At 58.9% G+C, this 21,367-nt stretch overlaps 5 protein-coding genes across 5 annotated transcripts; 3 read left to right on the forward strand and 2 right to left on the reverse strand.

The window, feature by feature from the left end:
• Positions 1-127: 127 nt before the first annotated feature.
• On the forward strand, positions 128-3,259 carry SPBR_06515 (uncharacterized protein; the record flags this gene model as incomplete). Its single annotated transcript, XM_040764771.1, has 3 exons — positions 128-188; positions 627-1,240; positions 1,358-3,259. 3 exons carry the CDS (start codon positions 128-130, stop codon positions 3,257-3,259), a joined length of 2,577 nt encoding a protein of 858 aa, XP_040617574.1.
• Positions 3,260-8,662: 5,403 nt separating this feature from the next.
• SPBR_07025 (hmg box protein) lies at positions 8,663-10,362 on the forward strand (the record flags this gene model as incomplete). The annotated part of the gene is made up of 3 exons (XM_040765280.1): positions 8,663-8,758; positions 9,534-9,920; positions 10,000-10,362. 3 exons carry the CDS (start codon positions 8,663-8,665, stop codon positions 10,360-10,362), a joined length of 846 nt encoding a protein of 281 aa, XP_040617575.1.
• Positions 10,363-12,474: 2,112 nt separating this feature from the next.
• SPBR_06609 (urease) lies at positions 12,475-15,163 on the reverse strand (the record flags this gene model as incomplete). Its single annotated transcript, XM_040764865.1, has 2 exons — positions 12,475-14,979; positions 15,146-15,163. The coding sequence occupies 2 exons, from the start codon at positions 15,161-15,163 to the stop codon at positions 12,475-12,477; spliced, it is 2,523 nt and encodes an 840-aa protein (XP_040617576.1).
• A 1,122-nt stretch (positions 15,164-16,285) lies between these two features.
• SPBR_06779 (uncharacterized protein) lies at positions 16,286-18,457 on the reverse strand (the record flags this gene model as incomplete). Its single annotated transcript, XM_040765035.1, has 1 exon — positions 16,286-18,457. One exon carries the CDS (start codon positions 18,455-18,457, stop codon positions 16,286-16,288), a length of 2,172 nt encoding a protein of 723 aa, XP_040617577.1.
• Positions 18,458-19,302: 845 nt separating this feature from the next.
• On the forward strand, positions 19,303-20,994 carry SPBR_07037 (threonyl-tRNA synthetase; the record flags this gene model as incomplete). The annotated part of the gene is made up of 1 exon (XM_040765292.1): positions 19,303-20,994. One exon carries the CDS (start codon positions 19,303-19,305, stop codon positions 20,992-20,994), a length of 1,692 nt encoding a protein of 563 aa, XP_040617578.1.
• Between the last annotated feature and the right edge of the window lie 373 nt (positions 20,995-21,367).

Here is a 21,367-nt window from a genome sequence, read left to right on the forward strand (position 1 = left end):
AGAACAAAACACAATTTAAAGAGAAGTCGACGAATGAGAGAAACAGGGGGCAGAAGAGAGGAAACTTTCTAGAGCAGACACAGAAAGAACAGACACCGGAGCAGGGACTGATGCTGCCGATCCCACAATGGCCATTGGTAACGAGAAACGGGGAGAATTGAAGGAGGCTGGTCCACGTCAGATCCAACGTCTGTTGTGTTTGTCTACCGCTGGGTGCGACTCCTGATCGCATGACTCGCTGGGGGTGGTCCTTTGCCTGCCTTGTGCACTGATGTCCCATTCTGTGAATCAGTGATAGGCCAACATTTATTTTATTTTATTTTATTTTATTGTATTGTATTGTATTGTATTGTATTGTATTGTATTTATTTTACATTTTCGAAAACATAAAACATCGTTTTATTTTGGAGTGTTTTCATAAAAAATCAATATAAAAAAAAAATCTTGTAGACTATCCTCATCACTTCCAGGATAACACATCAACTTTCATTTGCTTTTGGGAAACATCTCTCAACCTCCATCACAAGCTTCGCGTTACTCCGCGTTACCAGGCCCAATTTGCACCACTCACCACCATCATCACAAATCTCTCGTAAACAGCATCTCGTAGACCTTAGAAGCCCCAGCCACCCTCCTCGCGTCTCTCGTTGCGGCGACCCCCGTTCTCGTCCTCAAAGGCCTCCTGCGCATCCCGCACAATGCCGCTCACGAATCCGCCGAGGCCACCACCACCTCCACTCTCGTCCTCGTAGCCCTGGCGGCGGCCGCCGCCTTCGTACTCGCCGCGGCGCTCCTCGCGTCCGCCACCCCATCCACCGCCGCCGCCGCCACCGCCGCCGCCACCGCCGCCATACTCCTCACGCTCCTCGCCGTAGCCACCGGGGCGACGACGGTCGCCCTCACCGCCCCATCCGCCGCTTTCTTCGCGACGCTCCTCGAAGCGCTCTTGGCGGCGCTCACTATACTCTTCGCGGCGCTCCTCTTGCCAGCGGCCGCCACCATTGTCACCGCCGCCCTCCCACCGGCGCTCCTCGATGCGCTGCTCATAGCCGCCGCCGTACGTGGGCCGCGTGTCGGTGCGCTCCTCGTAGGCAAAACCCGTGGGGCGCTGGCCGCGCCCACCAAACTCGTCCTGCTCGTAGCGGCGGTAGTCGGTGCGCTCCTCGCCGTCGGGGTACTCGGTGCGCTTGAACTCGGCCTGGGCGTAGCGGTCGCCCTCCTGGTTGCGGCCGTACTGCGTGTACGTCTGGCTGTAGCCGCCGTCGGCCTCGTACTGGGAACTGGTGACGGTGGGCCGCGTGGATTCCTGGAAGCCGGAGCCGAGGAGCGAGCCGGCCGCGCCGAGGAGACCGCCTAGGCCAGCTGCTCCGCCGCTGCCGAGGCCGCCTACACCACCTCCACCACCACCACCTCCACCGCCGCCGCCGCCGCCCATGAGGTTGCCAATCTCGCCCAAAAGATTGCCGCCGCCGCCCGAGCTGGCGTAGTTGTGGCCACCACCACCACCACCGGCAAAGCTGCTCGCCGCACCGCCGAACAGGGCACCGGCCGCTGCGCCCATGAGCTCGCTTGGCAGTCCACCACCGCCGCCGCCGCCAGACGGTCCGAAGCCAGTAATGTTCTTCTGCATCGTGAGCGGCTTGCCACAGCCGTGGCCGGTGTCGTGCACACCCTCCTTGTGATTGTCGCCGCGCTCGACGCCCTCGCGCGACAGCTTCTCGCGGTACTCGTCGCGCTGCTCGTCGGGCATGCTCTGCCACCACTCCTCGACGCTGCGGAACATGAGGGTGCGGCAGTCGCGGGCGCCGTCGTCGCCCATGCCGCGCTGGGCCGGGTGGTGCAGCACGCCGTAGATGATGCGGTTGAGCGTGCGGCCAATGTCGACGCTGTCGTCGTCCCAGGCTTGCATGAGCTGCGGCACGACCCACGTGACCACCTTGCTGGCCGTGCGGCCGGCAATCTCGTTGAGGATGTTGCTAAAGTGGTCCTTGGACAGCATCGAGTGCGTGGGGTCGGTGCTCTCGTCGTCGTTGAACACAACCAGCTGCTCGTTCTTGCTGCTCTGGATAATCTCCGACGAGCCCGTGGCGAGCTCGGCCTGGATCTGCTGGATGACGGGCACGACAAACGGCGCAATGACGGAGAAGACAAAGATGGACAGCTGGTCCTCGAGCTGCTCCACCAGCTGCGGGAGCACGGGGATCTTCTCAATGGCCTCGGTGATCTGCTGGAGGATCTCGTCGTGGAACCGGATGGCGGGCATGATCTGCGCGAAAATGTTCTTAATGTACACCGTGTACTCCTCCGGCCGGCGCGGCGAGACGCTCATCTCCTGCATCTGCGCGGCCGCGGCGTTGGCCTGAATGTCGTGCATCTTGTCCTTCTTGTTGCCGCCGCCGAAGATGCCGTCCGGGATCATGTCGAGCACGCTGGCGAGCATGCTGGTGTCCGTGTTCTGGCTGCTCTGCAGGGTGCCCTCAAGCTCCTGAATCTCGTTCTGGGTCAGCTTGTCGGACACCTCGCCGGTCACGGAGTGCAGGAAATCCACGCCGCCAAAGGTGCCCGTCACGACGGGGTAGACGCTGTGGTCGGCGCCCCGGAGGCGGATGCGGGTGCTGCGGCCGACGTGCGGGAAGACGTTGGTCTCGCCCATCTCGATCAGCGCCAGTTCCGTGTAGTTGCTGTGCGCCAGGAAATCCTCGAGGCAGTGCAGGCCGGTGCCCATGAGGCGCAGAGCCTCGTACAGGTCCTCCTTGCGCTTGCTGTGGCGGTACGAGCGGCCGAGATCGACGCACTTGCCAAAGAGCTGACGGACGTGGTAGGCGCTGGTCATGATGCCAGCACGCTCGTTGGCAATGTAGTTCTTCATGCCCGAGTCGGGGTCGATGGCGAGCTCGACGCGCTCGTCCACGGGGCCGCGGAGGCGCGGGTCGTAGCGGCGGGCGTCGAGGTTGTCGGCATAGTTCTTGGGGTTGTCGATGTGGTCTTCGGGGCGGTAGGTGCCCAGGCGCTCGGCGGTGACCTCGAATTCGCGGGAGCCATAGCCAAACGTCAGGAAGCCCAGGACGCAGAGCAGCAGGCGAATGGCCTCGGCCGAGACGGACTTGACGGTACCGACGTCAATGGCCTGGCTGTAGTCGCGGAGCCAGTTGCCAAAGTACACGCGCATGACAGCGAGCTTGTCGAACTTCTTGCCGCCCACGGCACGGGCCATGAGCAGCTGCAGCAGCGCGTCCTCGATGTCGCCATGCCGCCCTAGACAGAGAGACGAGAGGTTAGCGAGCGGCCGGAGACAGCTGTGGATCACGACGACACAGTTTTGCACGCACAGTTCTGGCCCTCGACCTTGGAGATGCTGGCAATGTTACCGGCACCAAAGGCGAGCGCCCGGCGGGCAAAGAAGACGAGGACGAGGACGCCGACAAGCAGCGGAGGAGGTTTTAGCAACGGCATCGTGGGTTGCTGATACGGTCGTATTGGCCCTGGACAGCGTCAGCGGGACGGAAGCTTGCGGAGGGGCAGGATCGGAGCAAAAATCCAGCAGAAAAGCAAACGAAAGCCCAAGACAAGCCGAGCAGCAGGCCAAGAGCTCGTCTGCCAAGCTTCTTTGGAGATCTTGTGGGTGGTATGCCTTACAGAGTAAAAGTGAAGAGTTGGTGATGTTGGATGCGAGAGACAAGCGATGTGGCCAAAAGCCCAGGATCCGAGATGCGGGTGAAGAAACTGGAGACCCAAGTATCTAAGCCGGAAAAGAGGGAGCCGTCTTGATTTAAAGTAGGATCTTCACCGTGCCAGGAAGATGACGGACGACATAGGACATAGAGACGCACATAAGCAAGAGATGCAATACTGAGAAGCCGTTGCATCTTTCAGTGCCTCAATGCCTCAATGCCTCAATGCCAAGCTGCCAAGAGGAGGGCAACGACCGGGGTCCCCTCTTTCCTGTTATGGTGACGAGCTGTTGTTTGGAAGGTGTGATGGGAGGGCCTGACGACAGGGGCAAGAGCTCTTGTGAGATGAGCGAGGGGCAATCCGGCCGTCGTTTGTTACAGGGCTTGATTGGGCTGCCTGCGACACAAGAGGACCCGCGTTGGGCTTGGCATTGTTGCACGACTGGTGGCCGTCATGGCGAAGCAGGTGCGAAGCAGTCTGGGTGGGTTGCTCTTTCCGTGTTGTGTCGACCTCACCGAATGTGAAGTGGCAGGAGCGACTTGTGTGTGACGGAGACGTCTCTGGTGTTCACCCTGCGTTGTCAGAGGAGAGGAGAGACAGGTCGTTGTGACGGAGTCGGGGACAGACGCCCTTGACTGCCCGCTGACAACCCCACTGCGCATCGTGGCGCGTCATCATGACCCTCTGCGGTGAGCGCTGCGCTTTGGTTGCTGGCAATGCTCAGGAAGGCCGTGACTGCCGTTTCCAGGCGTGCGGGCGATCGTTTTCGCCATGTCTCGTGAATCGTGGAAGGAGAGACAGGCAGGTGCCATGGGGGCGTAAGTGCGGAAGAGTTGGGGATAAGAAGAAAGGAAAGAGCGATGCAGTGAGACTGTATAGGGGCAGAAAAAACATCGCAGAGAGATAGACTACTGTACACTCCAGACAAACAGCTTCGAGAATAAGACGTGGAAAAAGGACCCTACTCAGTACAACAGACTCAACCATGGTGGTGGGTGGCCCATACACATCCCCTCATCAGACCCCTCTGCGCGTTCCTGGGCTAAGTGTCTCAAAAGGTGCATTTGGTCCTCACGGCCCGTACCAGCAGCTACGAGAGCGGACTACTGCATCTGGAACGAGACAAAAGGACCTGGCAAGTCGCGCCAGGCAACCTTCGTTGTGTCGACGGGACCACCAACGGCGCACATAAGATACGTAGCCGGCGGGGTTCACCGAGATCTGGCAGGGCATCGATGTTGCAGCGCCCGTCAGTCGGGCACGCCCAGCCGCTTGGCGCAAAAGCCGTCAGCGCCGCACAGCATCAACGCGTCCAGCAGACAGCATACGATGCTCCGTGAAGGACCTGCCATCGCTGGCGCGCTGTAATCACAAGGCTGATAGAAAGGTCAAGGATTGCCTGACTGAGCTTGGACTGGAGTCTACGGGCGCGTTCCAGGCCTTCAGTGATGGGTAATTACGATACACGGGAGGCTTACGAGCGTGGGATGTAAGAGTGAGGGCCGCCTAGACGAGGAACTTCGATTGCAATGACGTCGGTCGAGACTGGGCTCGCGCCGTCTCAATAGAACTGAACAGAGATCGAGCCCAGCCCATAGCATTCCTGCCCGAGGAAGCACACAGACCAAGTACAATGTCCTTCATTTGTTATCAGATATTGAGCTCCCACGGTACCAACGAACGTCGCGTTCCGACGGCATGCAAGGCTGTCGTAAAGGAGAACGGAGAAGGCAAGAGGGCACCATAGCAGCCTTGTGGGCGACGCGTTCTGGGTCTCGACACCGCTCGCGACAACGAGCACTGCTGATGGGCTAACAGAGCACGTCGTCTCTCTGGGAGCTCCTTGAAGCTCAGGTTCCCGTCTACGCTAGACCCGTTCCTGGTGAGTGAGGCCTTGGCAGCTCGAGCGAGCAGGAGCTGGTAAGCCCTGGGACGTTGACTTGTCGCGTCGAGCTCTGATCTGTCTAGAATATTGCAGCTATGCACGGCGCGTAAGCTCGAGTATGTAAGCCAAGGAGAGCCTCTGCACATACAGCTTTGGGCCAGGTATGGTGACGATTTTAAGATATCGGCGTGCAGTTGTGGGAGAGACTGACTGAGCTATCTGTCGAGCCTCTTCGAGTATATATCACGCGCATATAAAGTTGACCAACCCAGCAGAGCTTGAGAGGAGAGCTCTGAGATTGCCATGTGACCTGTGGCGAGGTCATTGGGCGTGCCATTGTTCGCCCTTACCTCTTGTCTTACGAATTATCACAACGCTGCTTGGCTAGATTCCATGGATAGAGAGATTGCACGACGTGACGCGTGGAAGTTGGAACAGCTAAGACATCTGGAGGGATTTGGGGGCTGAGAGGCGCTTTGAGGCGATACATGGCGCCGGACGTGAGCAAGCTGGCGTTGGCATGAAGGAAAGACAGTCCGCTCTTCTGCAGCGTGGAAAAACAAGGATGGGGACAGAAAGCTGTGAATACTCAGGAAGCTAGAAAGCAGAGCTGCGTGCGCATGGCGCCGGGGAATGGAACCAGCCGTTGCAGCATGTCAGTTGAAAGCTGTGCGGGAACAGAGAAGGCCGCTGTGGTTCGGCGATTGGCCTTTCTGGCGGTGACCTGGTGCTTTGGATCTGGCGTTAAGAGGGGACAAGGGCAGACGTCGAAAGCGCGTCCACCATCGTTGTTGCTGATTTGGCGTGATCTGAAGCCACGTCGCCAGAGCAGCGTCCCTGAAAGCGAAAGAATCAGTAAAAAGCAGAAAAAGGCGGGGAGTGCCAAAGTATTAGGAAAACTGACCCGGCGGAGAGGACGGCCAAGTTCAGCAGAGGAAAGAGGGGCCAGCAGAAGGGCCTGGCCTTGGGGGGGTGTTTAGCGGCAAGGGAGGGGGGGTGCGATTTGGCCTCTGGACAGAGACAGCGTTACCTCCGCAATACGCGCAGATAAGAAGCGCAGGCCACAAGAGGCTTCAGAGGGCGCCTGCAGGGCCTGTCCAATTTGCTATTGTGACGCACTTTGGGGCTTTCAGGCGCGACCACTAAAAGGCGCTAGATCTTGGGCTGCGCAGTGAAGGAAGCCACAGAGGGCAACTTCAACGATCAGTAAGCGATAGCGAGCAAGAGGGGCTTGTGCGATCTCATTTTCAGCAGATTGAGGCAAGAGGCGAGTGAATTAGCGAATTAGCGAATTGGCGGCACTTCAGGTTACGTACTGGAAATACAGCAGATCAGTACAAGGGGGAGGGGTTTCGCCTGATGGCTGGTGAGTTTCGGCTGTCTCGTTTCCTTCTGTTTTGAGCGCCGCGCGTGCCCCCCACCAACCCCGTTACCCTGTTGTGGCCTGGCTGTTAACGAGTCTTTCATTGGACAATAGCGCCCATGCAGGGGCGTGCGCCCGTATCCCCCCGAAAAGCGCTCGTAGCGCCTGTGACACAAATTTGCCTAAAAAAAATTAAATCAAAACATTCCAAAACAAGAAGCCGCTGCCCAGAAGGCCAAGAGGGGGTCCGCCTGAGGCATAGGGCAGTCTTCCCAGAACACGCCGCGATACTTTACGACGGTCCTCAGGGGCCGCCCCAAATACTTCACTGAATCCCCAAAAGGATGTCCATTGAAAACAGCACGAAGCATTTCGCACCACGCGGCGCGCCCACCACGGGCCGAAAGAACAGAACACAACTGCATAATGTGTTCAAAAAACGCTGCAGAATACAAATTTGCATACGCTTCACCCGCTTGCCTAAGTAAATATCTAGTAATTCGAGAACCTTTAAAGCGCGCCAGATAGTTCGATACATGGTTTGCAGTCGAATGCAAAGACACACGTGCGGCGGTGTCGAAGTATCTTTTTGAGAGGACAGGCCAGAAGGGGAGGAAGGCGTGCACGTTTGCGGGCAGGTGTGGGTTCGCAGGCCGTGAGGAGCGGCGCAATCAAAAAGCGAGAGAAGGAGCGTGCCTGGTAGTGAATGCAGCATGGGCGTACAGACCTGACCGTTGGGAGCCTTTGTGAAATCGGAGAGACTGCTGAAGACAGACGATGGACGCGCTGCACGACAGTATCGTCTGGCGGTTTCTGGCAGAATCCCGCTTTGGACTGGCCAACGGTGTTACGAGGGAGCTGAGGATCTGTTGAGACAGCTGTCGGCACTATGGCGCGAAATAGCAGCTCCTGCCCCCATCTCAGCACCATCATCAATGAGATTGACGGTTATGCGGAAACAGCGGTAGTATGGGAGGGCGGCCAGCGCGCAGATGCAGAAGGCAGTGTTTCCAGGCGGCAACAGCGACTGAGAGGCATCTAGTGGTCCCAGCGCAACAAGCTATCATTCCCAGAAGAGCAGGAGAGGCCAGAACGGACAGGGGTGCACGGCTCGCTGCGGATGCCAGGCCAAGTCAGCGACCTTCGACCAGTTCAGGCTCTCCCTGCCGAAGCCGCCCGAGTAGGAAAAAAAGATATGGGGCGTGGCCGCCTGTATTACGAGCGTCTTGCTGAGCGTGCGCTACCCAACAAAGGTCAGATCGGGACAGCGCACGACTGTCGGGGACCACCTTCCCCCAGCCCACCCCCCCTTTCCCTAGCGGACAGAGGGTGCGCCAAAAAAAGGAAGGAGCCACACCAACTAAAAAATAGGACAGCAATCCGATTCAGAAGGGGGGGAAGAGCGACTGACCCGAAAAAAGCAAAAGCGCCAAAATCAAATCAAAACAAATCAGCGCGTCGTCCCCCAACCCCCCAGCCGCCTATAAACTCGCGGGCACCCCCCCAACCCTCGCGCGCCTGAAAGGACTTTTTCCTTTCCCCCCTCGTTCCTTCCCTTCTGATCCCTTCTGTCCTCCCCCCCATCGCTGTAGCCTTTTTGTCTCCTTTCCAGCATCAAATAAACTAAAAATCCACATCGCCATTTCAAACTCTTCAGCGCATCGCCACTGAAGTCCCTGAAATCGCTCGCGCTCCAACAGCATCAATCCATCATCACCACTACACAGCTACAAATCAGCGCTATGGCTCGCCCGTCCAAGAAGCAGCTCGCTGAGGCCGCGAAGGCCGACGCGCCAAAGGTCATTGATGTCGAGAACTTCATTCGCGTCCGCGATTCGGTATGTTTTGCGTTCTCTTATGTTCTCAACCTCTTATTTCTGGTCTCGTTCTGGCCTTCCGGTGTCATTTCTGTTTCCTTTCTGAGCCCGCATCGCGCTCTTTTTCTCGTCTCACCTGCACTTTTCTGTCGCGCACACTCTTTCCTCGCCTGGTCATAGACGTGCGCTGTCGGCTTTCCCAGCCTCAAATCTGTTTTGCCTTTGGCGCCTTTTTCTTCTCACCATTGTGCTGTCTCCGTTTCCAATTCCCTGTCACACCTTCGGGCCTCATTGTGAAGCCGGCTCCCTGCCACTGCACATATTCTGCCTCTCAACCCAACGCCTAAACGAAGTCTAGCCACGGCTGTCAACGCTGCACTGCCATTCTTATTCACGCTGCCTGCCCAATCGCACCAACAATGCACTGCGCGGCGCAAAACCAAACCTTTTTCGCGCACATGCAAGCGGCAACTGGATACTTGAATTACAACAAGTACAAAGTAACCTGCATGGTTTTCCAGCTGCGATCACTGCACAATACGGACATTCATTACAACCCCCTTTCCCGCAAGTCCAGCGACAGGAAATTAGGACAAGAGAACTGAAAGGTCGCGCATGACACTTGCGTCTGGCCCAGCGGCCACTGACCCACTCTTTTGTTTACATTCGCTCAATTTGGCGACGCGCGAAAGTCAACTCGTACAGCACGCGCCTCATTTTTTTTTATAAAAAAAAAGACACCGGAGGACCAGATGCACCAGATAGACTATTGTGACCGATAATTAACACGCTCTAGGTATACGCTCGTCTGTCCACTATCCAGGAACTCCTGAAGAACTTCTCTGGCGAGTACCTCCGCCAGACAAACCTCCTGCTGGGTGAGGGAGCCGGCGTGGACGGCGTCGGCGAGCTCATTGGCTTTGATACGGGCCTGCTGCCCCCTGTCGGCACTGTCTTGCCGCCTGTTGCGGTTGCCGTCGCCCCGGCTGCCGACGAGAAGAAGGAGCGCAAGAAGCGCACCCACGACCCCAATGCTCCCAAGCGTCCCCTGACGCCGTACTTCCTGTACATGCAGACTGCCCGTCCTATCATTGCCAATGATCTGGGCCCCGAGGCGCCCAAGGGTGCTGTTCAAGAGGAGGGCCAGCGCCGCTGGAGCACCATGAACGCCCATGACAAGGGTGTACGTAGTATACGCATTTTTTTCTTTCCTTTCTTTCCAGAAAAAGGTTGCGAACGTGCGGCTGACATGACTTATGTAGGGCTGGGACCGCGCTTACCAATACAACCTGCGCCTGTACAACGCTCGCGTGCACTCGTACAAGTCGGGCAACGCCAACGCTCGTCTGATGTCGGACGAGGAGGCGCTCCGTTACGCCGACGAGTTCCACATCCCCATGCCCACGAGCAAGGAGGCGGACACTGGCAACGACCAGGACGCCATTGCCGAGCAGCTGCAGCAGGGCGCCGCCGACGACTCGGCCAAGACCCCCAAGTCTGCCAAGAAGGACAACCGGAAGCGTAAGACCGCTACGCCGGGCGCTGAGGCCGAGCCGGTCAAGGGAGCCGCCCCTGCCAGCCCCGACAAGAAGCGCAAGCGGACATCAAAGGTAACTAGAGCATGAGCCCGAGAGTTGCAGAAGCAAGAAGGCTAAGAGGCGGTTAGGCGTTCTCCAATGCTCTGGTTACTGATAATATTGACCCTGCGCTCTTCAGAGCGTGAAATAGTGAGTCGATGAGAGTTCTTCCAATAACCCTTGTCGATTTATCTGTTTCCCATCAATTCCCATCACTGGATGATCCATTGCGACGATTTCTTTCCCGCCGCGCCCCGCGCGCGAGGCACTCTTTTTTACGACGACTGCTACCACTCTTCGGACGACGATTTGCGACTCCTGCTTGCCCTTCCTTTCTTTCGGTATTGCATGGCACGGCAGAGCATAGTACGTATGGCGACGCTGACTTGTCCGGTTCTGCGTCTTTTCTGCGTCTTTCTGCGTATGAATCCTGTTTTTCGTCTCGTTCGTTCTCTCTCTTTCCCTCCCCCACCTCGCCCGCGCTGCTTCTTTTCCCTCTTCTTTCGACTCTGGCTTGTGACGATGGGTTGCTTTGGTTTTTGTACTGTCACGAGTACTGTCACGTCATGATTGGCTTCTTTTTCTGTGTTTGGTTTTGTGTGTATTTATGTCTGCGGTTTCTTTTCGGTTTCTTTACCCAGTCACTCCCTGCTGTGGAGGGGGACTATCGTTGCTTTGAGTTGCTGGTTTTTTATTGTTTTATTGCTTGTTTTTTTACAAGTACTTTTGACTACTATATCATGTTTTGGGAAGGACGGGGGCGGTGGAAAAATTGACGTATGGGTCATAGATCATACGGTCTGGTCTTGTTACGGAATCGGAACGGGGAAGCGCTGGAAGGGACGTCGGTAGTAGCCGAATGTGGCCCCAAGAAATCTGGACAATACAGCACACCCTGGGTATTAGGCTAGGAGGCACTCAAGCTGGATGGCCCTTCCAATATACGACAAAGTTCATAATTTTTGCGCGTTGCAAATCATGGAGACAGTGTTTTCTTGTTGCGGTGCTTATTGGCACACTCAGAAGTCGTGCAAAAGCTATTATTGCCATGTTATCGAGACGTGTTATTGTGATTGGCAGCGAGATAGACTCTCTGGTGTAAGGCACAGTCCCAAGGACACAATGATTGAAGGTCAGTGAGCGGCCAATGGTGATGTTAGAATAGAGGAAGCAGAGAGGACTTGCTGTTGGGTTGTGTATGTCGTGCTCTGTATGTTGCACTGGCTCTGTAATTCGGCCGCCGTTATGGTTCACGTATAGCAGACGGAGGTACCTGCCGACTTGATCCAAGTATCTTTCCGTGGTGGCATTGTGGCCCTGAAAGTATGGCTGGTTAGGAACAACGGCCAGGCAGTCTTCATCGCGGAACCCCAATCTGGCCAACAGCCAGTGGTATTACACGGATTGGGAAGGCTGAACAGGGATGGCGGCCGAAACGGTGGCAAGTTTCAGTGTCGTTGAACAATGCCGTTTTCCATTATGGGTTCGGGGGGCCGCCTAGCAAGCAGCTGGGTTGAACTGCCGGTGGCCGTTGCAGGACAGCGTCCTAACATGGCCGGTTTAGGCCTTTACTGGCTTGCCTTGACAAGGTCAGTACGGGGAAGGAGCTGGCAAACGGCCTCTCTCGTTCCCTCGAATAGTGAAGAGTGAATAGTGAATAGTGAATGTACTTTGGTATAGGCTCTGGGTAACCCTTTCCCCCTTTCCCTTCGTGTTCCTTCCCAGACTACCTTTCAGCGCGCACTAATACTTCCTTCCGTTTGACACCCTCTGGAGGATCGTGCTTTCCCCTCGTCACTCTTTCTCTCCACATCGTTCCTTCCAGCACCAGCCTAACGTTGTTGTCTGTATTCTTCACCACCCATTCCCCGTGGCGTGGTAGGTTACAGCAACCTTATGCTCCAACAACCTCCTTTTGGAATCTGCCCCCTATTAGATACCAACCTCGACTGGCCTTGAAAACACATCATCCTCAGACACATGCTCTACAGTACACTGCTACCAAGCACTCAAATTACGACTGCACTCGTCATTCCTTTACTTCCAAAAGATGTCCTGGTTCGTTACATGACTGAATACTGAAAAGCGGCCAATCCAAGCATACAATCTTGCTATATATACCGGTCAGATCCGCCGCCTCCTGGCCACGATGCTCAATGCTCAGTACACAAAGAATTGCTGCGACAACGGCAGCAGTTCGCTGGGCTCTGCTGTGCACGGCACCCCATCGGCCAGCACCGTGTACGCCTCTGGGTCGACCTGGACCGCGGGCGTCGCGTCGTTGAAGCGCATGTCCTTCTTGGAGACGCTGCGGCAGCCGCGCACGGCCTCGATGCGCTTGCGCAGGCCGTACGTCTGCACGACGCCCTGGGCAATGCTCGCCTCGCTCACAAACAGCACCGAGGTCGCGGGCACGAGGGGCGCAAACATGGGCCGCGCGATGATGGGCTGCACGGTCGGGATGGACGCGTTGGGGTCGCCCATTTGCGCGCACGCAATCATGCCGCTCTTGATGACGGAGGTGGGCTTGGTGCCGAACCACGCGGGGTCCCAGACGACCAGGTCGGCCAGCTTGCCGACCTCGATGCTGCCAATCAGGTGGGCCATGCCCTGCGCGAGCGCCGGGTTGATGGTGTACTTGGACACGTAGCGCTTGGCGCGGAAGTTGTCGGCGGGCGTGCCCTTGTCCTCGGGCAGCTTGCCGCGCTGCACCTTGTTCTTGTGTGCGGTGTTCCACGTGCGCAGCACGACCTCGCCGCAGCGGCCCATGGCCTGCGAGTCGGAGCTCAGCATGCTGATGGCCCCGAGGTCGTGCATGACGTCCTCGGCGGCAATGGTCTCCGCGCGGATGCGCGACTCGGCAAAGGCAATATCCTCGGGGATGTCCTTGGACAGGTGGTGGCACACCATGAGCATGTCCAGGTGCTCGTCGAGCGTGTTGACCGTGTACGGCCGCGTCGGGTTCGTGCTCGACGGCAGCACGTTGCTCTCGCCCACCACCGAGATGATGTCGGGCGCGTGCCCGCCGCCGGCGCCCTCCGTGTGGTACGTGTGGATGGTGCGGCCCTTGAAGGCGGCGATGGTGCTCTCGACAAAGCCCGACTCGTTGAGCGTGTCCGTGTGGATCAGGCACTGCACGTCCAGCTCGTCGCACACGGTGAGACAGGCGTCAATGGCCGCGGGCGTCGAGCCCCAGTCCTCGTGCAGCTTCAGGCCGCACGCACCGGCCACCACCTGCTCGCGCAGCGCCTTGGGATCGCTGTCGTTGCCCTTGCCCGTGATGCCCAGGTTGACGGGCAGCGTGTCGACCGCCTGCAGCATCTGCTTCATGTAGTGCGCACCCGGCGTGCACGTCGTGGCGGCCGTGCCGGCCGTGGGGCCCGTGCCGCCGCCCAGCAGGGTGGTGACGCCCGACGCGAGGGCCTCGTACGCCTGCTGCGGGCAGATGTAGTGAATGTGGGTGTCGATGCCGCCGGCCGTGATGATCTTGTTCTCGCCGGCCACGACCTCGGTGCAGCTGCCCACAATCATGTTGGCCGGGTGCACGCCGTCCATGACGTCCGGGTTGCCGGCCTTGCCGATGCCGACAATGATGCCCTCCTTGACGCCAATGTCGGCCTTGTAGATGCCCGTCCAGTCGAGCACCAGCGCATTGACAATCACCAGGTCCAGGCAGTCCTTGTCGGCCCGGCCCGACGCCTGGCCCATGCCCTCGCGCAGCGTCTTGCCGCCGCCAAACTTGCACTCGTCGCCGCGCACCGTGTAGTCCTTCTCGACCTCGATCCACAGGTCCGTCGCGCCCAGCCGCACCACGTCGCCCGTGGTCGGGCCGAACATGGTCTGGTACGCCTGGCGCGTCATTTCAAAGGCCGCCCGGTCCAAGGGCGCGTCGGTCAGCGGCTCGGGCGCATGCCCGAAGCCGGCCTTTTGCAGGCGCGCGAGGATGTCGTCGACGCGCGACAGGTCCACGGGGCCCGACGCCAGGTTGTTGCCGCCGCGGATGACGCGGTGGCCGCCGATCGCGACGAGCGGCACGGTCTTGGTGTCGCCGGGCTCGAAGCGGATGGACGTGCCGGCGGGGATGTCGAGGCGGAAGCCGTAGGCCCGCTTGCGGTCGAACAGCAGCTGCGGGTTGGTCTCGATAAAGTGGTAGTGGCTGCCGACCTGCACGGGGCGGTCGCCCTTGTTGGTGACGCTGAGGCGTGTGCGCTCGCGGCCCTCGTTGAGGCGAATCATGTTGTCTTTGGTCTGCTTCACGACGACCACAGCGCCCGGCTGCGCGGCCGCCTCGTAGGCCGCGGCGGCCTCGAGCGGGAACAGGCTGTTGTCGGGCACGGGCAAGAAGCTGCCGTACAGCGCGCGCGCCAGGTCGCCGTCGTCGGTCTTGACGGGCTCGTGCACAGTGACGAGGTACGTGCCGTTGGGGAAGGTGCCCTCGACCTGGATCTCGTGCAGCGTGGTGCAGACAGACGGCAGCACGTGGCGACGGCCCAGCATCGTCGACCCGAGGGCCATGAGGTCGGCGACCTTGTGGTTTCCATCGCGGATGAGTTCCTGGATGTTGTGGGAGATGAGAGCGACGGCCTCGGAGTGGTTGAGCTTGACGCCACGGGCGAGGCGCCGCTGGGCTATGGTGCCAAGCTGCGATATGACGAGCTTGTCAAGCTGGAGAAAGGTTGCGCGTCAGTGTCTGTTCTTTGCATTCTTTTGTACCTCGCAGCGTTGGGTACTTATGTCCCCCAATTTCAGTATTTTTGTAGTTTTGTAGCCCCGTGCATGCTGGACACGGCATGTGCAATTGGAATTCCCCAAAAAGCCAAGCCTGTCGCACTGGTAGCAGCGTTTTCATGGCGTAAGACAAACCTCTTTTGGCACCAGATGCATGGTTAATTGGTTATGGCGCCGGTTCTGTGTGATAGGATTGCCCTCTGCCGGGAACGGGAGTGCTGTGTGCGTACAGCAACAAGACGACAAGGGGGAATTCTTGGAGTAAAAGGACTGGAAAAAGGATCAAAATGCAATGGGTAAGGGTGAATGAGAAGGACAAAAAATGAAGCAGAAACAAAAGATCTCAAGCTGTTGAGGATATACCGCAGAGTAATGCTCGCTCGCTCTTTCCCGAGATAAGAGCACCCGCCAAAAATACCAGCTATCGGGCGAAACTTTTTCGGGTGGTTCCTTCCCTGCTAAAAGAGCTCGAGCTCGGTTCTTGCACAAGAGCAACGGCGCCACGCAAAACGAGCAAGAACGACCAGGCCATCCAGAGGGGCCCAAATTCCGCATTTTGGTGCCGCTCCATCGGTGGTTCTTTCTTTTTTCTTCTCTCTTCCCCTCCTTCTTGCTTTTGAAGTTCGTCTGTCGTTTTGCAGCGGACGCCCGCCGCACCTACCCCGCAATTCCGTTGTGTCTTGCAGGCGAAGGCGCTGACTGGAGCGACGACTAAAGATAAGGAAAGAGCCAATGTCAACGTCTCTCCATTGGCCAAGTTCGCCATTGCTGGCCGAGTCTGTTTTAGTTTGGGTGACACTGCCATCTTGGGACGAGCTCGCGAACGAATGGAAGGCAGGCGCCACCCACCAGCAGCGTCCGGCACGTCTGATGTCATCCTGACTCTCCCGTTGCCGTTTCCCGAATCGCAGGCTAAGACGCCCCACGTTGGCTGATAGCTGCGGCTACTGAACACGATGCTATCACTTCGGAACAGGGGATATGGAACCTGGATTTGGTCGTATAAGACGCGGTTTGGTCATTTACGGATTTCATATGGGAAGAAAAGAATCTACAAAGGAAGACATCGTATTGTCGCTAGAAACGCCAAAATTCAAAATATCCCAGATCCCGTGTCCTGTAGAACGCCAGCCGCCATTAACCCAATCCTGCCTGGTATCTCGTTATAAGAAGAGTGGAAAACACAAAAACGTACATCCCATGAAACCCTTTCGCATCCCGTCAAAATCAAATCGTCCTGGCCTCACCGTCCCACCTTCTCTAGATCTTGGATCCCGGCATCGACAATGTCCATGTGCAGCCGCATGTCCAAATCGCCGTCCTCGTTGTTGTTGGTGCCGTCGCGTCCCTCTTGGTTCAGCTCCGTCTGCAACACACTCAGTGCGTCTCGCACGGCGGCGAGCTCGTCCAGCGCCTCCGCAGCACGGCCCACGGCGGCCTCGTGGTCCTCGTGTAGGCGCTGCACCTGGTCCGCATATCCGGACCAAGCCTGTGCCGCTTTGCTCATGGTCTTGGTCGACGACGACACGCCATCGTCCGGCTGGCGTTCAAAGACAATAGACCAGAGCCAGGAGAAGACGCCTCCGGACGTGTCGAGCAGAGGGTCACCGCCCGGACCGCCGCCGGTACTGGCACCATCTGGCGCCGTCCCAACGTTGGCGCCGAGCAGCTCGAGTTTCTTGGCGACGACGTACTGTTGCACAGTCGCCAAGTGTGCGCCGGCCGCCTCGAGCGCATGAAACACGGCCTCGGCCTCGCCCACGCGCAGCTGTGTCTTTCTGAGCACGGCGTCTACGTGGCGCCGGTACGTGTCGAGGAGCTGGGTGCGGCGGGTGTTGCTGGCAGGCGAAAAGACGCGGCTGAGCCAGCTTTCACGGCTGCCGCTGCCGCCGCCGCGGCGGTGTGCTTCGCTGGTCGTGGCCGCAATCCGCCTAAGGTGCGCCAGTGTCTGTTGGCTGCGGTAGGTGAGCGTGTCAGCGGCCGTGGCGACGGCGCCCGTCTGCAGGCGCGTGAGCGCCATGGATACGCGCTTGGCGGCGTCGAGGTAGGCGTCGAGCTCGATGGCAAGCAAAGGCAGCGTGGCCGTGTTCATCTGCGCAGCTCGCACGAGGTCCTTGGTCAGCGCGCGGGGCACGAGCCAGGCGTCCTGGGCGGGGGGCACGTTGTTCGAACGCCTGACAAGAACGCGCTCCTTGACAACGTCGGCGAGCTGCGTCTGCACGCGCATCAGCTGACCCGCGCTGCGCACGAGGCTGACGATGGGCGTGGCGGGCGGCGACGCCGGACCCTCGGATACGGCTTGCCGGCTTTCGTAGCTGAAGCGGTGGCGGATGGCCCAGTAGTTGCTATCCTGCAGAGCTGCGTCGGAGGCGGTGTCGGTTTCGGTGTTGATCCCGTCATTTTGTGCCGGTATTGTGGTTTTGCTGTTCGCTTTGGCTGTGTCGGGACAGAATGGCAGCCCGAGAAGAGGTACGCCCGGTAGCGAACAGGCCGTGTGGATGGCTGTCGAATAAAAGAGCGGCATGCCGCAAACGGCAATCAGGCCGATGATTGGTAGGACGACGAAGAGAAAGGCCCGACTGGAGGGCACGGCCCGTCTCCAGGCAGCAGTTGCTGCTGCTGCAGTAGTGGCCGGACCATGTCCAGAGGATCCGGCGTCATGTGCATCGTCTTTTGGTGTTTTTGCCGTGTTTGCCTTGCGCTGCCCAGTCAGTCGGCTGAGCAGGCCACCACCGGTCGACCGGCGCTGGACAGGGCTCCCGGTATTGCTGACGCGAAATGAAGAGGAAAGGCCCGCGACGCGCTGGTTCTGGGGGTGAATACGGCCATCACCAGCGTGCAGGCTGCCGTCCATGTCGATTGTGGGCATGCGGAACTCAGGCTCGGGCGTCTGAAACGTGCGGTTGCTTCGGTCGAGCCGGCTGGCGCTCGCTGCCGTCTTTGCTTTGCCTGCACTGTTCGCGCTCAGCGGGCTCTGCCGCACCGACGACGGCAGCGACGGCTGAAAGGGCGACCGGAGCAGGACGCGCTCGTCGTTCTCGGCTTTTCGCAGGAATGAGTGAATGTCGTCGTCCTGCGAGCCAGGGATGGAGCCGCTGCCAAAGGAGTCGCCGCCGAGGCTGGTGCGGTCTTCTTGGGAAGAGGACGCACCGCCGCGACTGGCACTGCTGATGCCGCTGGCACCGCTCACCGTTCGGCGTCCCAGGCCCCGCCCGGATCTCGCCGCCGCAGCCGGCCCTGCCCCCGAACCAGCCGACTGCTGGGACGGCGCACCGCTGCTGGACACAAATGGATCGTCGCCGTCGTCTCCATCCTCGCCGCTCAATCCAAAGGCGTTGGGCACAATCGACGTGTCGAAGCTGTCGTGCTCACCCTCGACCATGCGCCAGGAGCTCTCGACGGGGAGGGCGGTCATGTCGACAATAGGCTGTAGAGAGAGGAGGTGGTGATGGCTGGGTGTGTAGAAGAGACGAAAGGGAGGAACCCTTTAGGTGGCCATGAGTGAAGTAATACGCAAGGCAGCCGGCCCACAGTGCGCGTTATGGAGATTGTCGTTCGTGGCTAGAGCAGTGTGCAACGTCCTTGTTGTGACAACAGGGATGAGGGGTTCTGTATCTTTAAAATAAACGTGACGAACGCGACGCGTAAAGTGCTTTTTGTGTATTTTTTCTGTATTGTCGCTTTGACTGCTTGATCATCTAGCTTTCTTCGGGGGAAACATAAAAAAGCAATATCACGACGATGCCAATTGTTGGTGAGTCACATCGTTTGTCTTGACGGCGGCGAAAATAGTCGTGAAGAAGTGCACAGGCACCGCGGGAGCCTTGCGTGGGAACGGCGGCCTTTTGTCGCAATGTCGTTGATGGGACGCGCGCGAATCGTGGACGAGGAATCAAAACGTTGCATGGAGAAATACGGAGCACATAAATACATCACCAGTGGGCGGGTGCCTGGCAGCCTGGTCAGCAGGGGCAAGGCTGTCCGTGGCACGAAGGGAAGGCGCCCTCTGGCGCCTTGCACACAGCGAAGCACAGGGCGGGAAGGCGCCGCGTGATAGGGACCCACAGGGACACCCGCGTGGTCACCTGAGCATTTTGCGTTAGTCCGTATTGGGAAGGGCCTGTCGGGTCCCACTAGAGATCTCGAATTTTAGCTTCAGCCTGACCTGACAGCTCGACCACGTCGACGTGCCGCTTCATATATCGGCCGCAGCCGGTTCTTGTCGCTCTCTTTCATGCCAATTGCGAAGCGGTTGCGCTCATGCTGTCTCCCAGGCACGCCTCTGCGGCGTTACGCGCCCCTGCCGTCCGGCTCGCCGTTCTGACGCCGCCGTTTCCGTCGTCCTCCTCGATTTCATCTTCCTCCGCCAGATTTGCTTCCGTCACATGCTCAATACGAGGGCACCGGCACCGACACCCTCCACGGCCGCTAGTTTTGCTCTCTCGCCAGTACTGCTCCTCACACGGCTCGCCACAGACACCGCAGGCCGAGAAGGACCGCGTCCCGCCCGACCATCGCGACCTCGGCGTCCAGCAGGAGCTCTTCACCACGTCCGTCTACAGCCCCGGCTCGCCCATCTTTTTGCCCAATGGCGCACGCATTTTCAACCGCCTCGTCGATTTTCTGCGGAAGCAGTATGTGCGCTACGGCTTCCAAGAGGTCATCACGCCGACCATCTACAAGAAGGCCTTGTGGGCCAAATCGGGCCATCTCGACAACTACGCGGACGACATGTTTACCGTGACGAGTGCGTCCCTGAAGACGGGCGAGAAGAGGGTCGACGCAGGTGCGGCGTCCCCCGAAAGCGAAAGCGTCGAGGACGAGTACGGGCTCAAGCCGATGAACTGTCCCGGCCACTGCCTCATCTTTGCCGCCCAGCGGCACAGCTACCGCGACCTGCCCATTCGCTACGCCGACTTTAGCCCGCTGCACCGCGACGAGATCTCGGGGGCCCTGAGCGGCCTGACCCGCGTGCGCCGCTTCCACCAGGACGACGGCCATGTATTCTGCCGCCCCTCGCAGGTCGAGGACGAGATCCGCGCCACGCTCGACTTTGTGCGGTTCACCTACGACGTCCTGGGCCTCGGCCCCTACCGCCTGGTGCTGTCGACGCGGCCTACCGACGGGCACTTGATTGGGTCGGAGGCCGACTGGGACGCCGCCGAAGCGGCGCTGCGGCGCGCGCTCGACCACAGCGGTCAGGCGTGGACGCTGAACCCGGGCGACGGCGCCTTTTACGGGCCCAAGATTGACATTGTTCTGCAGGACTCGGACGGCAAAGAGCACCAGACGGCGACGGTGCAGCTGGACTTTCAGCTGCCGCGGCGCTTTGCGCTGTCGTACCAGGCGCCGTCGCCCGAGCTGGAAATGGCGGGCCGAGCGGGCGATGCTGCAGTGACGGGAGCAGAGGGAGCAGAGAGAGCGGAGGGAGCAGAGGAAGCCGGCCCTGTGACACCTGTGCTGATCCACCGCGCGGTCCTGGGCTCCGTGGAGCGGCTGATGGCACTGCTGATTGAGCACTACAATGGCCGGTGGCCGTTTTGGCTGAACCCTCGCCAGGCGATCGTGCTGACGGTCAACGACAGCGACGCCGTCGTCGGCTTCGCCAAGGAGGTGCAGGCCGTCCTGGCCGGCACGTCGGTGGCTGCATCCGATCCACCGGCCATCGTATCGAGCCCCACGCTCCTGGCGGCCGTCGATGTCGATACGAGTGCGCGCACGCTGCCTTTGAAAGTGCGCGAGGCCAAGTCCAAGGGCTATGGCGCGATCGTGGTCGTCGGGCCCAAGGACGTTGCCAAGGGCACCGTTGCCGTCGATCTGTCGGGCATCCCCGTCAAGGATGGGAATGCCGAGGAGGGGGCAGCCCCATCCAAGGAAAAGAAGCGGAGCATCGAGATGACGCCCGAGGCGCTGCTGCGACTGCTCCAGGAAAAGGTAGCCGCCTACCAGTAGCCATTGACGGCGGTTGGACAAGGTTACGGCCACAGCCACTGCTATGTTACGGATAATGAACTGTAAATACTGTACAACATAATTGCCTATCCACCCAGTAACGTACAAGCTCTTTGCACTTTTGGGCACCTATCGCCTGGTAATCGTACAGGTACCGTTCCATAAAGGGAAACATGCTGTAAATGATGAGGAAACCCAGCCATCCTAGTCCGTGTATGTCCATCTAGAGAAGAAGAACGCAGTGGCAACAAAACGAAAGAAAATGACTATGAGAATGAACATGAACATAAGAATTCACAAACAACCACGCCAACGCCAGTCGCCGTTCCCAATGCTTGTCGCTGTTCTGTTTCGACAAACGACAGCCGTCGCA

The sequence above is a fragment of the Sporothrix brasiliensis genome, assembly GCF_000820605.1.
Source record: "Sporothrix brasiliensis 5110 chromosome Unknown Cont20, whole genome shotgun sequence".
In the NCBI taxonomy this organism is placed as follows: Eukaryota; Fungi; Ascomycota; class Sordariomycetes; order Ophiostomatales; family Ophiostomataceae; genus Sporothrix; species Sporothrix brasiliensis.